Source organism: Mercenaria mercenaria, chromosome 6 (assembly GCF_021730395.1).
Source record: "Mercenaria mercenaria strain notata chromosome 6, MADL_Memer_1, whole genome shotgun sequence".
Classification (NCBI taxonomy): Eukaryota; Metazoa; Mollusca; class Bivalvia; order Venerida; family Veneridae; genus Mercenaria; species Mercenaria mercenaria.
This window is the reverse complement of record NC_069366.1, coordinates 35,244,768-35,262,873: the sequence shown is the minus strand read 5'-3', so window position 1 is coordinate 35,262,873 and position 18,106 is coordinate 35,244,768. Positions and strand designations below refer to the sequence as shown.

General features: G+C 33.7%; 1 protein-coding gene across 1 annotated transcript; it reads right to left on the bottom strand.

Annotated features, from left to right (window-relative positions):
• Window positions 1-365: 365 nt before the first annotated feature.
• Window positions 366-17,158, bottom strand: LOC123549208 (endosome-associated-trafficking regulator 1-like). Its single transcript, XM_045337111.2, has 7 exons — window positions 16,942-17,158; window positions 9,487-10,067; window positions 7,571-7,644; window positions 6,612-6,723; window positions 5,974-6,036; window positions 4,866-4,999; window positions 366-717 (listed from the first exon to the last, which is right to left on the bottom strand). The coding sequence occupies exons 1-7, from the start codon at window positions 17,132-17,134 to the stop codon at window positions 600-602; spliced, it is 1,275 nt and encodes a 424-aa protein (XP_045193046.2). The 5' UTR covers window positions 17,135-17,158; the 3' UTR covers window positions 366-599.
• Between the last annotated feature and the right edge of the window lie 948 nt (window positions 17,159-18,106).

Genomic DNA, 18,106 nt, shown 5'->3' with positions numbered 1-18,106 from the left:
GCCCTATTTCTTGTTAGTTGGCATCAATTTTGATTAAACATGACAACGCTTTTCATAGAGAATTTCGACTGCCTTAGAATTTCACATTTTTTGTAGCAAAATGCCACTGATTGGATGAAACCTTAAACCTGTATGTAAAGAGAATAGAAATATCCAAAACATGGTAGACCTTTGGTACTGGCACTCTTGCTTTTAATTGACAATTACATGTACTAACAAATTCTAAAATTTTACATTGCCTTGGAGGCATATTCTTAAGCGAAGTGTTTCAGCGCACCTGTGTGGAAACAACGTTGACGTTAAGGCTCTGCGACCAGTACGAGTACAGATCAGCATGCACATCCATACAGTCTGAACTGGATCCACACTATTTGTTTTCAGTTGCATACAAGTGCTGAAACTGATGAACAAACGGTACAGAGGTGTGGATAAATGAATGGTAAGAATGTACACTGCTCAGAATCCTTGCTGGTCGCAAAGCCCTAACGTTGGTCTCTGCACAGCAGTGCTCATTTGGTTTCCATTTTGTATTAGCATAATATATACAGGAAAATACATATAATAAACAACAAAAACATGCATTCATTTTTGTGTGTGTGTCAGGAACTGTCATGTGTATTTTTGTTTGTACTCGACGTCGTCTCTTCTGAAATCTTGTCTATGGAAGTGAGCACCTGGGATAGTAACTTCAGATTATCTACACCAGACAGAAGTTGCCTGAAACAAAATTCATCATTGTTATAACTATTTCATGACAAATAACTCTACATTGCTTAGAATATTCTCCACTATGATGATTGTTTGTTTTGTTGACTATTTATTCATAATTTGCCACTTGAGCCATTTGCTACAAGTTCAACAAAACTGTTGCTCTTAAAACTAGACTATCTTTCATTAAAAGTCTATTTATGTTACTTTTTTCTCTGAAAGTGACTCACAAAAAATTTGAAACCAGTGTGCATAGATGAAGCACAGGTGCTTTGAAGCTGTATCAATAGATACCAAGAGACCTACATATATACATTTTTACTGATTGAGCTTCAAACACCTGTGGATGAAGCTATATACTGTAGGTGCATACTGCATCCCATGAATATTGAGACCAAAGTGGCAGAGCATATTGTTTGAATGGCTACAACCATTTTCATAAGTAAAATCATCAAATTCATGTGAAACAAGGAGCTGCGTTCAATAAACGCTTGATGCCCCCGGTGGCATCCTTGTCGATACAAAGCAACCTAAGTCCAAAACGAGGTCAAGGTCAAACTGAGGTCAGGTGATGTCTGAAGATGAGAAATGGTCACAGGTTATTAGTATCAATTCATTCTTGTAAGCGGTATTAATGCTAGACGAAACGGTCCCATTTGGTTAACCAAGAGATGGTCCATATAAAGCAACCTAAGTCCAAAATGAGGTCAAGGTCAAACTGAGGTCAGGTGATGTTTGAAGATGAGGAATGGTCACAGGTTACATCTGTATTAGTATCAATTCATTTTTGTAAGTGGTATTGATGCTAGACGAAATGGTCCCATTTGGTTAACCAAGAGATGGCCCATATAAAGCAACCTAAGTCCAAAATGAGGTCAACGTCAAGGTCAAACTGAGGTCAGGTGATGTCTGAAGATGAGGAATGGTCACAGGTTACATCTGCATTAGTTTCAAGTCATTCTAGAAAGGGGTATTGATGCTAGAGGAAACGGTCCCATTTGGTTAACCTCGTACGGACGGACGGACGGACGAATGAACGGACGGAAGGACGGACAGGACGATCACTATACGCCTCCCGCATCAGTAGATGCCGGGGGCATAAAAAGCTCATTTTCCTTGAAGTTGCACATGGAAAGCGTACATTGTAATGCCACATTAAAACACCAAGTCTTCAGATTCAAACAGATGTCTTTAGTTGAAAACTATATTTCTTTAAAAGCATTCAACATTGAATCAAATAAATCAATGAGAAAGAACAAAACTGTAAATATAAGGAATGAGTTACCATCTGCAAATGAATACATTAAGTTCTTTAAAATATGCATAAGGCCTTCAGCCTCAAAATGCTTTAAACCGTTCAATGAATTTTATATCCAGATGGTAACTGTCCAGCCTAAATGAAATGCTTTAGATCATAGCACAATTTCCAGCTTAATGTTGACTTCATGTTTTTCATGTGTATTGACAAGAGTCCTGTAAGAAAACCATGAATCAAGTCAGTTGGACAGCTTCCTGAAAATCCTGTTTGATCACAAAGCAGACAGGGGAAAGTGGCACTAAGTCAGTGACCTCAACCATGGGGCAATGGAGGACCTTTTCAATTTTAGAAGGGGAATAATTTTGTTAAAATCTAGGTTACTTCTAAAACCTTTAACCTTTTTTTCACATCTTAAATAAAACAACCGATCCTATTGGTGAATTCACAAGCAACATAAATATTATAACTTTAACTGACATCAACAAAGTGTTGCAATATACATGAAATGAACAAAAAAATCACCACAATTCATTACAAAACATAGGTAGATGCTTATCTGATTGAACTGATAAACAAAAATAACAATTAGTTATAAAACAACTTTAATGGTATTTTTTTCTCTGCAATAGCCAAAGGCCTTTTGTAAAAATAAATCATCAAATATAAAACAATAAAAATATTTTGTTCACTTTTCAGGCCTTTTCTTGTTGTTCTCTATAATGATCCACTGTTGAAAAGGTATATAAACAAGATGCAGAGGTAAAACTGTGACAGGAAAATTATCCCTTAGCCTGCTAAATTTCTAAAATGGACTGGTTCATCTTTCAATTTGGACAGTACCATTAACTGTTTAAAGGGGTGCTTACCAAAAAGATACTGACTGAATGGCAAACAGTGCAGACCATGATTAATTAGCCTGCACAGATGTGCAGGCTAATCTTGGTCTGCACTGGTCGCAAAGGCAGAAACACTTACAATCAGCAGGCTAAAGGTTAAAAGCCTTTAAATCATTGTAAAAAACCTTTTTCACATTTTGCTGACATGCTTAGCTATAATATATGGAGTCTTACTTTACATGATCTGGGCTCCCAACTTGCATGTTTTGCTAACCTGACCTACGTATGCCAAGTTAAGATAACATCTTGACCTACGTATGCCAGATTAAGATAACATCCTGACCTACGTATGCCTCGTAAGCCAAGTTAAAGATAACATCCTGACCTACGTATGCCAGGTTATGATAACATCCTGACCTACGTATGCCAGGTTAAGATAACATCCTGACCTATGTATGCCAGGTTAAGATAACATCTAAAAATGGCTATAAAATGTCACATTCCACTTATCTTTTTTGACGTTACTCATTTTAATTACAGACAAGGTAAGATAATTTAAACAGATTTTGATGGTCAGATTACTGACTGGATGCTTTGTCATGTATTTTTTAACATTTACAGAGTGACTACCACAGCAAAGTTTAATTTGATAATTCAGTCTCTTTCTGTTTCTTTAATTAACTTAGCAAAATATTATAAATTATTCTAGTATGACTAACAATGCTTTAAGCATCACAACGATGTTATGTTGATGTCACGTCAACGTGATATTTAGCGCCATGTACGCATCAAGAAATGGCGCTTTTAAATTTCATGAAATATTTTACTTAATAACATGTTTTAAACGAAAAATCACATTGCACAAATGTTTTGATTAATTTATACACATACTGAATTAGTTACTCGCTTTGCTGATGATTCGCAATAATTTTTGCTCAAACTGAATTCTGCCGCAAGACGTATTACCGTTTCCGGTCCTGGCGTGTTTTAACAAATACCTACTATTGGCGCCATGCTTGCGCGAAGAAACAGTTCCATCATATTTGATATAAATTTTACAATAATGAACATAACAGAATCGAAATAATTTATAGCAGAACAGTGCTTTATTACTATTTATACACTCGGGCGGCTATATGTCGTCCGAAATAATTTCACTCAAGCTGCGCCCTTGTGAAATTATTACGCCCGACGTATAACTGCCCATCGTGTATAAATAGTGATAAAGCACTGTTTTGTTATAAATTATTTCTTAAATCATATATGTATTTCTTTGAAAAATATGTGAGTATCCCTTTAATCAAATTTTGAAATTTTGGCAGGTCAAACCAAAGTGTAGACAATGATTTCATATATTTTCTATCAAAACTAGTGGCTGCTTTCCTTTGTACATTTTCAAAATTAAAATAACTGAGTAATACACCTGTTCCCGATCTAATTAACCATCCTGAACTTATAGGTTCCCCATATTTTTTATAATAGGCACAGTCAGACATTGAACAGACAACTGAAGTGTTGTGTTTGAAGTGATCTTACCAGTGCTGTCAAAATCCACCTGTCACCTCCCATCCCAGATGACTTTGGTGCTGTTAATGACAACTAGTAATTCGTGCATTGACAATATATTGTATGCAATATGCTACAAAAAATAAAACAAAACCAGAACTATGTTGTTGTGCATTACTGACATATCATGACGACGTCATTTCTATAAAGAAAGTGGTTTGTTTTGCTTTTTTTCTATTATTTTGTAAAACAGTAGAATATCTATAAAAGAAAAATAATCTATCACAGGTGAAGATGCAGACAGGAATATCCTGCTCTCAAGTAACTGATTCTTTACTACCAAAGCAGTTACCCTCAAACCAGATATTCCTGTCTCCAACTAGTGACTGATTATTATAATTCAAACTAAGCATATCAGTAAAATGTGAAAAATATAATTTCTACAATAACCTGAAGGATCCGAAATTTTACCTATATATACATGAAACCTGGCGAGACAGGGTTGAGGTAGAACTGGAGGGAGGCCACCTAGATATTCTAATGAGGTTCAAACTTACTTTAGAGATGTTTCAGCAGTTTTTGTAGCAGACGACAGTTGCTCTGCAACATAACTTGTCCTTTCCTTGATGTCACTGAGATACTGGTCTCCAGATAACATACCATTCTCTCCACGTAGCACTTTAATCTCTGTCTGAAATATTTATTTGTTTGTTTGCTGTGAAATCCTTAATATTCGTGGGGGACTAATTTTCACAGATTTCATGGTTGAGTCAATCCACGAAATTCAATCCTAACGAACAAGTAAAATTCTCATTCATTTTATGTTCAAAAGTTGAAATCCACGAATTCATGTCCCCACGAAATTGCCGTTTTGATCAAAACCATGAAATTCCATGCCCACGAAATTAAGTGATTTTACAGTATTTCTCTACAGTACTTCAGTTACTCAACAGTGGTCAGTTAACTTCACCAATTTTCCTGCATTTTTTTACCCGTACTGACTTATAATTCACCAGCAAATGACAACCTCCCTACATGATTAAGCAGTGCAGGACAAATCATTAATATTCATGAGACATTTATATCAGAATTGATAAAATTCAATCCCAACTATCAAATAAGACTTCCATTAACCTTATCTCTGCATGTAAAATTAAAAATCCATGCAAATGTATCTGAACTCAGCAAACAGCTTTGGTTTATACCACAAAATTTTAAATAAAATTCAAAATAGATGACTTCAGAATAATCGTCTTTAGCACATGCACAAAATTTGTTAAAGAAACACGAAACAATAGAAATAGTACTGGTTAGTTTAATTCAAATTTTAAATACAAGAACACAAATTTACACACATAAAGGAATTTTTTCCTAAGCTATCAATACTGTCTCAATAGGAAAAAAAATCATGTAAAGCAAATGAACAGCTTAAACGTTTCAATAATTGGCCTTCAAACAGAAATACTCAAACAAAAGAAAATTCTAAATTTTAAAGTAAAGAATAAGGCATCTTCAATGATCAACAAGATCTCATTTTGTTACAGCTGTATTGCGAGATTTAGTGAGATTTCAATCTATATTTTTCTGACAGTTTCAAATCTGTTTTATTTTATGGCTCAAAAATCATCAAAGGGAAACTATCGCAAAGCAAAATATGTAACTCACGTGCAGCACTTTAACCTCTTGTTTTAACTTTGTCACCGATGATTCCGCAAGCACAGCTCGTTTCTGGCAAAATTGCAACACAAATGTTATATCATGTCTTTTAAAATGGATCAATTTCTTATATTTAAAAGCAATTGTTTAAAGTAATTTTGGTATTCATGTAGTCTCAAGTCTCAAATTCAGATCCTCCTTCCTTGTATGAAATTGAAACTAATTTTCAAAGAAGCAGAGTCAAGAATAATTAAAACTAGTCTCAACTGTGCTAAAAGAAATAAGATTACGTATTGGTACAAAAATTTGACTTTGCAAAATATCAAGCATTTAAATGAGTTTCATTAAACTGTTTAATTGCATGTCTGTGACTAGTTTTATCATGCTTTTTCAAACAGTATTTCAGATATGCAATAGAGGTAGCATGTGGTTCCTGGATTCTGTACCGGAATTCAGATGTTCCCAACAAGCAACAGACAACTTCTAAACATGATTCAGAGGATGAATGACTTCAGATACTATGTCTTTTGTGAAATGTTTACGAAGAACTCATACCCCACCCAGAAATGGAACTTGCAACCTCTTGATTCATAGTTATATGATCTACAGACTGAGCTAACTGGATGGGTTTCAAGATCTTTATTTACCGTTGTTGTGGACAGATTCTGTTCCACCTGTTCCATTGCTTGTTCCATTGCTGTCGTCTCTTCTACTTCTTTCTTCTTTTGTTCAACCATCTGACGCTGAAGCTCAGAAATTCTGAAAATAGATGAGAACCATGTAATTCAGTCAGCAACATTTATCACTGGAAGTCAGCAACCTTCATCACTCAGCAATAGATAGCTCCTGTACTTCAGCTTGTTCCATATTCGTATTCATCGAAGTTCTAAATTTCAAATTTAAAGCATTCATGAATAGGGCACTGCTTCCCATTATAAATACAGGTTAGAAACCTATGACAAACATGAATTAAATAAGTAATAATCCAATTCTAGCTGAAATTAATAAATATGAGCCGTGCCATGGGAAAACCAACACAGTGGGTATGCGACCAGCATGGATCCAGACCAGCCTGCGCATCCGCGCAGTCTGGTCAGGATCCATGCTGTTCGCTAATAGTTTCTCCAATTCCAATAGGCTTTAAAAGCGGACAGCATGGAGCCTGACCAGACTGCGCAGATGCGCAGGCTGGTCTGGATCCATGCTGGTCGCATACCCACTATGCTGGTTTTCTCATGGCACGGCTCATATGTAGTTTATTACCTACCTCTTGCAAATATAATCCTTAAGATCCTTTGCAAGCATAGAATGCAACCAAGCAAAATCACACCAAACTAGTTTCGACCCAGTCTGTCAAGGAGACGTTACGAAATGTGCAACACCTCTCAAGCTACAAGCACCAGTTAGACAGAATTCTATGATACAGATACACTGAATGTACTCAAGGATTCCAAAGGACCAGAAAACATACTTCTAGTACTTACACTGTCAAAGGACATTTCAAAACAAAGTACTAAAGAAAAGGCACTAATTATATGATTAGGTTTCACATAAAACATTATGGAATTTAATTAATATCAAGAAAAGTTAAAAACATACTAAGTACCTTTCTGCATCTTGTAACTTCTTTGTTCTAAATTCTTCAAGCTGCCTTTTTAATTGCAAGTTTTCCTCATGTAACTGAAACAAACCTTCATTCGTACGAATAAAACAAGAATAACAACATCAATAAACCATTTTGATTTCTCTGCACATCATTTTCAAATTTTAGGATGAATATTCCTTATTCTAAAATATAATGTTCATTTGAGTGGCAAATTAAATATCTATTACAGAGTTGATAAAAATGAAATATAGAGATGGTACCTAAAAAATTCAAATTCATCTTTATAGTTTTTTTTCAGACTGAAATGATAGCTAAGTGCACCAATTTTCTAAATATATTCATGGTTTTCCTCTTCTCCATGTCAAAAATAGCAATATTTGATATCTAAAAAATGACTTTCTCAAAATATCTGAAGCAAAATGAACAACTCTTGTATTGACCGTTTTTCAAAGATTTTAGGACTTCCCCAATTATAGTCTATATCAAAAGCTCCAACAGCTAAATAAATTCAATAGAGTATAAGGTAAGTTAACTCTACTTTCAACATTTTGAAAGAGCCTATACTGAACTTCCTTTTGTCTTTTAATAAAGTCAAATTCCAAGACTAGCCAAGAGTCTAAAACGCTTGAAAAAAATCTGAGTGAAAGAGAATGACATGCTCTTTATTATAAGCTTACCAAAAACCATACCAAAAATGTACCTTAAAGAAGTTATTAAAGATTTTGTATTGTAAACAAACCTCTACACCATTTTACTATCAATATTTTCCACTCATGAATGCACTCAATTCAGGTGATAATTGTTGATATATTTGTAAATGAGAGGCCCCAACAAAAACCTTTTTCCAAGTTGTGTAAACAGAATAAGTTTTAAATTAATGTTGATATCTGAAATTATCCGATTACTTTGTTTTCAACAATAAATAAAACACCTTTTAGTTTGTTTAGGGTAGTTGACCTGTAACGAAAATCATCAAATAAAGTAATCTCCATATACTTTTTCAGCATTTATTCGATTTTCAAGGAAAGCAAATGATCGTGCTAGTTCCCTCCAGAGAATTTTTAAATTGAGAATTGCTTAAAATACATTACATAGAGTCATTACCTGTCAGCTACCTTAACATGTAGTAATTACAACCACTACCTTAAAACATTGTAATTATATTTGACGACAATGAATTTTTGTGTTACCAATTTAACTTTTTTTGTTATTTCTCATTGTTGGATATATACATTTTACATTTTGATATATAAATGTTGTGTAAACCAATGTATCACCATTGAGAACAATAAATGAACAACTTTGGCTAAAAGATCAAAACTTAACGTTTCTTAATGTCGTTAATTTTCTTCAAAGGAATGCATGCATTATTCTAATGTTTGCATTACTAAACTTTCTATCAGGGCCTCACTACAACTTACAAAATAACTGTCAGTGTAAATCATGAGAAAAGCATGCATATTGTATATTGAATACAAAGGGATTTAAGCAAATGTAGGTCACATTTTGTCTGCCTGATAAGTTGTTTGAAAAAGGACCTATCTGATTTTTCTTTCACTTTTGATCAATGTTTAATGTTGGCTTCAGTTTATTGATCAATTCAGAGTTGTCCCCCTTTGATTTATTTGGGTAGGTACCATCTCTATGAAATATTCTCTGTTTTTATAAACAGACAGTTGCATTCATTTAGAATTATCCTACACTGTGCTTTCTTAATTAATACCTCCTGGAACAAGGTTAAGAATTCATATTTTTTACACAAAATTACACATTATTCAAAATCAAATAATACATAATGTACATAACTATCTTCCCAATTGACTGAGCTCAATTTTTTATCAAATTCTAAAATTGCAAATTTTGTACAGATCTTTCTCTACAGAACATGGATTGTAAATACAATGAAAAATATTTACCCTCTGAAGTTCTAAGTGGTCATTTAACTGATCACTTGAAAGTCTTAAATCTCCTGGAATACTGTTTGTAACATTGTCTGAGCTTTTATTTGAGCTAACTGCAGCGTCCGATAAGAAATCTGGCAAACTATTAACTAAGCTACCCTGTTGTGGAACATTATCTTCTACGTCGGAATTCTCATCAAAATCACTTTGATCATTAGCACCAGAATTATGTTCATTGTGTCTGAGTTCCAGATTATCATTTGTTACTGAATTTGAATAGTCTGTATTTGGAAAATTTGTATCACCAATGTCGGGACCATTGTCTCTGATACCTCTCAGGGTGAAATCTGGCAGCTCCAAACCTCTTGGTGATGTTCCGATATTATCCGAGTAGTGATCCTGTACAAAGTCTGGAAGGTCCCCAGCAACGTGTAAATTTGGCATACTGTGTAAGTCACCACTGATTCTCTGAACGGAGGGCTGCTGTGAAGAACCGATCCTTTCGCTACTTTTCCCGCTAGATCCAGACAGAAACTTTTTGAAAGAAAATGGATTTTCAGATTTCCCTTTCTTCTTGTGTGATTGTTTTGGTTCTTCTAAAAAGAGATATGATTAATAAGCCTGTAATGTATATAACCTTTAGGTTGCACATGATGCAAAAACAAAAAGAATAATGATAAGTAAAACAAGAGCAGCTGCTGTCCGTAAGACAGCCAATGCTCCACTATTGGAATTGTTTTCCCAGAAGCAGAAATATTACCCTTAATGTTAAGATATCTACAGAGTTTTAATCCAGTATCTGCATTAGTTTTGGAGAAAGAAACTTGCAAAACTTTAACCAGGATTTTCTAAGTCCAAAAGGGGGTATAATTTGCCCAAAATACAAGTCAGAGTTACGGAACTTGACCCAGTAAGGTTGGTAATTGACCTAGAAAAAGAAGAAATAAGTTTCAAAGCTATATGCCTTTAAGTAATAGAAATATGTACTTGCACGCAGAACTTTAACCAGAATTTTCTAAGTCCAAAATGGGGCATAATATGGCCAAAATGCATGTCAGGATTATGGCTCTTGATGCACGTGAAATTTCAATTCAATATCTACGTTAGTTTTAGAGATAGTAACTTGTATGTAAATTTTTAACCAGGATTTTCTAAGTCCAAAAGGGGGCATAATTTGGCCTAAAAATATGTCAGAATTACTGAACTTGACCCAGTGAGGTTGGTAATTGACCTAAAAATAGAAAAAAAATAAGTTTCAAAGCTATATGCCTTTAAATGATAGCCATGTGTACTTGCATGCAAAACTTTAACCAATGTGTAATGCCGACACCAACGCCAGGGTGAGTAGAATAGCTAAACTATTCTTCGAATAGGCAAGCTAAAAACCGAGGAACTCCAAATGAAAGTATTGTTCTGTGCTGATTAATCTATTGTAAAATAAACTGTTGGTGTAAAGATTCACTAGAGTATCAAACTTTCAAATGAATGATATTTGAAATTCAGCAGAAAAAATAATTAAAACAAACTTTACGATATGAAAAGGCATAGGCACCAATTTATGTTGTTACTTAACAATAAACTAGAGCTGCTTTTGAGAAAAGCGCATGTCTCCCACAACTGCCTAATCATCTGAGTAGTAGTATGAGTCAACCATGCACCAAGACCTCAACTGCCTAATCATCTGACAAGATTAGGTCTTGGGGCACAAATGACTCACATGATTAGTAGTACATGTATATGAGTCATTTGTGCCCCAAGACCTGAGTGATTTTCAGTAATTCAAGGGCCATAATTCCAAAGTGCCTTGGCTGATTTGACTAGTTATCCAACTTGGCCAAGGAAAAAAAAATAATTCAAGCTAGACCAGAAAAAAAACTCTTAATACCAGCTTCTTTAATAGGTTGTTTCTTATATCTACAATGATCTAATATGATGAAGTTACAAAAACGCCTTACTTTTATTTTAACTTTGAATTTCAGTATATCGTATTTATTGCTCCCAAGAGACAACTAATCAAACACTCTTGCCTTATAAAATTCCATTTAATGTAACTGTATTCATGGTAAAAAGATGAAGGAATAACATTTCAAAACAAAGTCTATTTATTCAAGTGGAAAAAAAAAACACATTATCATAATCATCAATGGCATCAACTACATGTTTGCAATAAACTTCTTGAACATTGTCATTTTCAGTCACTTTTTCAAGCCACGGAAATGTCCTGAACCAGGAATCATTCCATACAGATCTGATCCGTTTTTAACGTTAGATTCAATTTCGGTTTCACTTTCAATATTTTCAATATTTGCACTAGATTCAACACGTTTGCATTTTACGCAAAGATTTTCTAATTTTAACTGCGATATAATCACATCAGAATGTCAAAATTTTGCATTGATTAATCATTTGAATATTTTTATTCCCCAAATTTCATACTTTAAATGACTGAACCATGTCAGCGTTTGAAATATATTTTGTATCGCATCTATTATGGAAACAAAGCGAGTCAATTATTAACATATTAAATTTCTAATTCTTGAACGGCTGCAAATAACTTCACAATAAAATCGAGTACGGCTAAATTAAGTCCAGTTACTGTGCAAACACTACAGGGTTTCCGCTGCTATTCGCCAATTCCTTTTTTGGCGAAAAATAAATTAAATTGGCAAAAAAAAATTTCCACAGTTAACAATTTTAAATTTGTGTAAAATAAACATCTGTTTTACTACCGGAAACAAGGTCATAGTACAATAGAAACGTGCCAACTATCACCGATCAATAATTATACACAGCGTGTCACGGATAATCTGATATTAAGCAAAACACGAAGACAATACACCGTGTCGATACCGAATTACACCTCTGGGCATAATTTAAAACTTCGCGGAGTCACGAGAGTGTTCCTCCATGCAAGAATGATTATCAGTCAATCTGATTCGCCAAATTCAGACCCGCCTACTATTACAAAAGCAAATGAAATGAAATATTTGCTGAGCGCTTCATCTAAAGCCCCACCCATTTTCTTGATACTAAAACGCAAGTTATTTTTAATATCAAGCCAATTCGCCGAAGTAATCAATAATAAAGAAAAGTCGAAGATATTAAAGATAAATTTGCGCGATCATAAAATATTACTGTTAAATAAATCTATGCGCTCGTAAATTTCAGTTGCGTTTGTAAAATTTCAGTCGAAGAATTGAGATACAAATGAACTAAAGCAGTTCGTTTGGTTCTTTTATGTGCCCAACGTATAGTATTGACGGCCCCATTCAGGGGCATCAAAATAAAGAGCTACTTGTACCTTTAGGTGGTATTTTCGCTATACATTTTATGTATGAAACATTAAAGAAATTTAGATATATATATAATGAAATTTAAGCCTTTTTGAAAAGCTTTTCCAAAGTCATAAAACAAAATAAAACACGCTGTTTTGGATAAATGACCTTATATAAATTTTGAAATAAAAAGTTAGAAATTAAAGAGCTAAATGTTCATGTTTTAGAAACATCTTAGTTGTGAAAAATGACCATTAAAGGGTTTTATAGATTTGTTTTGAAAATGGTTGAGAATTAAGATTAAAATCTATTTTTGACTCAATGTGATATTAGGATAGACTGGTTCAAGAGCAAATTGCATAGTTAAAGTATGAAATGAAAAAGAGATTGAAAAAAAAGGTATATGATTTTGAAATGACTACTTGTCTTTACATGATAAATCAATGTTAAAGTGTATGCATCTGCTTGTTGAGTTATTTGTGGAATGTAGAAAATAAATTTAAAAAACTGAACTCATTGAGTGATATTATATTAATTCTAATTTTTTCAACATTACTGATCCTCTGCCGCGCGCACCTTTTTCTTTAAAAAATTTAAGTGGCGGAAAAAAAATTGTGCCCAGTGGAAACCCTGCACTAGAGCTACTACACTTTCAGTCATCATTTAATCCAATTATCTAAATTTGTGGTGAATGCAAAAAGCTTAAGTGAGCCACGTCTTATGAAAATAAATTGCATGGTCCAGCATTATCCAGTCATAATCGGAAATCGATTGTTGGTTGTAACGATGTAGATGGTCAACCCACTTAGCACATAAATCAAAGGCACATGTTTGTCGCATGTTACGTAAACAATACTATCTAATCGACCATGCTGTTATTGGAACACAAGGATCTCTCATTGCCCGAGAGAGTAAAACAGCCACCGCAACCTCCGCCTTTGATTGACAGGCAAACTTCGGACATTTATTAATAGTTCTTTTGAGTAATCGGTAAGCTAAGCGTTCGACAATATTTTTACACGTCCCAGGGACTCAAGGTTGAAATATTTTGACACTGAATTGAGCATTTCGGAGAACCCCATGTTATGAATTACGTGTCCTGACAACAGGCCGAGTTCTTGTGGATTTTCCTAGATATCTTCTACCTATCTACTGCCTACGGGTAAATAGAATGACCGGAAAGCACCGGATAGCACCGAAACACCGGAAAGCACTCAAATTTCTTATAAAAAACATATAAGTGATGTTCTGGGCGAGTTTTCAATGGTTTAAATCGATTTATTATTGAAAAAAAGATATAATTTGATGAAATGTTGACCAATTAACTTGCTTGTATCAGGATAGTATGATAATTGACATTTCGCGAGTGCTTTCCGGTTCTGCGATCCTGTTAAATTATAAGAGATTAATAATATTTGAAGGAAATTGGAATTTATAAGAGCAGCAGAAATTCAGATAATTATTTAAAGTTTTATTATATTAATTGATTATAAGCGAATTTATCAATGTCTACATGAAAACTAAATGTCCGACGCACATGTCCATTCACTTCGTGAATATATCAACACGACCGGAAAGCAATCTTTAATCATAGCGTTGAATCTGTTTAACTTGTAATGATTGAAAAAGTAATAAAAAGTGATAAATATTTGGTCAAATTAAGTCTCATAATTACGTTCATTTGATAATATTTATTTCAATAGTGCTTTCCGGTTTTGAGAAAATAAACTTGTTAAACAGATAAAGAGAATCAAAGCATATCTGAAAACAATTTTCATATTTATTTTTGTGACAACTGTCAAAATAACATACAAACATGTACAAGCACATACGACATATAATATACATACAAACGTAAAGCAGATGACGGTCTGTAAAATTCATCGTAGTTGTTGAACTTTTATGATCACAAATTGAAGACAAGACTTACATATAAAAACATTAAAAACATTAAAAATACGATGATCCAGAATTACTAAACATTTTTTTTCTTTAACTATTTTATGATATGACATGTTTACATTTGTTTACGTTCAATATTATATGTATTTGTGTACCGAAAAGCAAATTCAAGGTTACCGGAAAGCACTTGTCACATCGTGTATTGTACATCTATAGTTAACGAGGTGCTAATTTAATCACAGCGATTGTATATTAGCGATAATTAATAGGCGTTAATCCAATCATCACGGTGGTCTTATCGGAAGAGAGGAATAAAAAATAACATGTTATATTAGTTTTATTCTTTTTCTTAAGTGTCAGTAATTCCGGATCACAATTTCTATATACAAAGTTAATGAAACAACAAATGTACTCACCGCCTAAGAGCGCCTTCAGCATCGTAATCCGTTCCACGGAATGCACAACACTTACACAGATAAACTAAATTTCTATCTGACCAAGACCTAAATTCTACATCAGTCAAATTTGTACAAGTGCGATGTAACCAATTTCTACAATTTGAACACTGTATTGTGTCATCTGAACACTCTAAAGTGCATTCAATGCACGGAAATTCTGTCATGATTTTGATTTTGATTTAGCAATGTAATAGCATAATAGATAAGCATAAATAGCAATATCGAATGGTAAAAGGAATATTTTTTTCAGTGTTTATATACTAAATGTAGATTCTACTCAAAAAATAATTGTTCTTTATTAACTATTTGTTGGTCACATATATTGTTTAATGTAAGGTGTAGGGTGTGTTTATCAAAAGGAAACCGCCGTTTGAAAATTTGTCGGAAAATTCTCATGTCATCTCTTTAAAAAAAGGTGTCTGTACTAATTATCTCAGAAAAAATAAATAAAAGAATTAAATGGATCGTACATTAAATGTTTCCTCAGTTTGGCCATATATGCTTTTGATAAACCGCTGTTAATAATATCCTTTTTCAAAATTAAAGCCAACCGGTCGGTGCAATTTCTTTTCATTTTCAATAAACAACACCATTAATCATCTTTGATTAAATTAACACCTCTGTAAGGCCGCTAAACCGTTAATCATTGATTAGATTAACACTTGTTATACTACTGCTAGATCTACTTGTTTTTATTAATTCTAGTGGTTATCGTTAATTTTATTTATCAATGTTTCTTATCAAGTACACATAATAATGAATTAATATTTCTTATAAAGTACTTATATTTATGAATTAAAAATCTTAAGTAATAATAGTTCTGATCCCGCTGACGTCGTGTGTGCTTTCCGGTGATCTCGAGTGAATATTGAGTTTATTAAGTCTGTTTCTTGCTCGTTTTTTTTTTCGTGTTTATTTCTTGTGTTTATCGTTTTTTTTTTAAATTAAAGTTTCTTATCAGGTTATCAGGTATTCTAATGATGAATTAACTGTCTAACTTTATAAATAAAGCGAGTTATTTTTTAACATTACATATCTTAAGTAATATATTGTGATGTCTTATGTGCTTTCCGGTGATCTAGAAATGTTTAATAGTCAGTCAAAGTGAGTTCATATAGGTCTGTTTTTGCTACATATAATCCAGATATTGAAAACTAAAATATAAATATAAAAACACATTTATTTTATTTTATTTTTTATTCAATTTCTACAAAAACACTTCTGTTAGTGCTTTCCGGTTTCAGATGTTATGTTTTTATGAACTGCTTTTCGACAGCTTGGGGAATATGGTTTACTCACATAGACCCAATGTAATTGCATCATTTACATATTTTTTGGCATCATTATTATATATCTTAAATATTTCTCACATTACTTTATCCAACGTTTTTTTTTTTCAATTCTGACCGAAAAGCACGTTTTTTTTTTAAACTCTGACCGAAAAGCACTACTCAAATGAACATAGTCACATCATCAATATGATCAAATATAAATCTATGTGAAACAGATTACTTAATAAATAAGTAAAACCACTTAAAAGCATGTAGAAAGATAAAATTGCAGTATATTTCAAACAGAAATATATATATTTCTTCTTTTTTCACTGACCGGAAAGCACTCGCTAATTGTCAATTATCATACTATCCTGATACAAGCAAGATAATTGGTCAACATTTCATCAAATTATATCTTTTTTTTTCAATAATAAATCGATTTAAACCATTGAAAACTCGCCCAGAACATCCCTTATATGTTTTTTATAAGAAATTTGAGTGCTTTCCGGTGTTTCGGTGCTATCCGGTGCTTTCCGGTCTTTCTATTCACCTACTGCCTACCTTCGTCAACAACAACGATTTGCTTCGGTTTATCGCGTTTACGTTGGCTACTGACATCTGGCATGTCCAATATATCAAGGTCATCATCAGCAGATTCTTTGCCATCCCCTGTCAACTTTTTATCTTTCTTTGTTACGAAGCTTTTGAAGGAAAACGGATTATCTCTGTCCGGATTTTGTCCACCTTCCGCCATACTTCCTGTTTGTAGGAGAAGTTATTATTTCGGACTGAGTTTACCCCAAAAATGATTTATGAATTCAATTAAAAAGTCATTGGTGTTATTTTTTAATTTTTAGTATTATTTCTGTAAACTACAATCGACCTGATTATAAAAAATATATATATTAAAAGATATCTACCAACAGCTGGTCCCACATGCTCCTTACCTATAGGTCACACACCCCTATAGTATTCCGTAATGGTAAGAGAACACCAATTGTTTTCCCATAGACATAAGGCAACAGTACTAAACAAACAGTTTCAGTCTGTTTTTAGCCCCAAATCGCCACTAAACCTTGCCTCGCTCAGCAAAATAAAATTAACTCCAGATGGTAAATCAGTCCCTACTATGCCAGACATTAGGATAGGCACCAATGGTATTGAGAAACTTCTCAGCAACCTGAACTCCTATAAGGCCAGTGGTCCTGACAAAATCAAGCCTATAATACTTAAAACACTCTCTATAGAACTATCCCGTATCCTTGAGGTCATATTCCAGATCACACCACCCATGGTATTCTGTATGACCTGCAGCATGGTTTTAGGGAATAAAGATAATCTGTTACTCAGTTAGTTATGTTAGTAAATGATCTGGTCACTTCAGTCTGCAGTAAGAACCAAGTAGATCTTAAACTGCTAGACTTTAGCAAGGCTTTCGACAAGGTAAGCCATGAGAAAGCTCTTCTAAAAGGTAACACCCTAAGATGGTGGTCATGGGTCAAAAGCTTCTTAGATAATAGGATCCAGTCAGTAGTCCTAAATGGCACTACCTCTGATGCCATCCCGGTATCATCAGGTGTCCCACAGTCACTCTCCAAAATGACCTCAAACTTCTAGAAAAGTGGGAGTTGGAGTGGTATATAGAGTTCAACTCTTCCAAGTGTCAAGTTATCCACGCCACTAGAAGGAAACATTCTATCCCTACCCAGTATTACCTACATGGAGT

Excerpts from the sequence above, each read along its gene's own strand:
- LOC123549208 (XM_045337111.2), bottom strand. The coding sequence starts at position 17,134 with ATGGCGGAAGGTGGACAAAATCCGGACAGAGATAATCCGTTTTCCTTC. Across the intron at positions 6,724-7,570 it reads AAGTTACAAGATGCAGAAAG|AATTTCTGAGCTTCAGCGTC; the intron begins GTACTTAGTATG and ends ATCTATTTTCAG. Across the intron at positions 6,037-6,611 it reads AGAATCTGTCCACAACAACG|AAACGAGCTGTGCTTGCGGA; the intron begins GTAAATAAAGAT and ends CAATTTTGCCAG.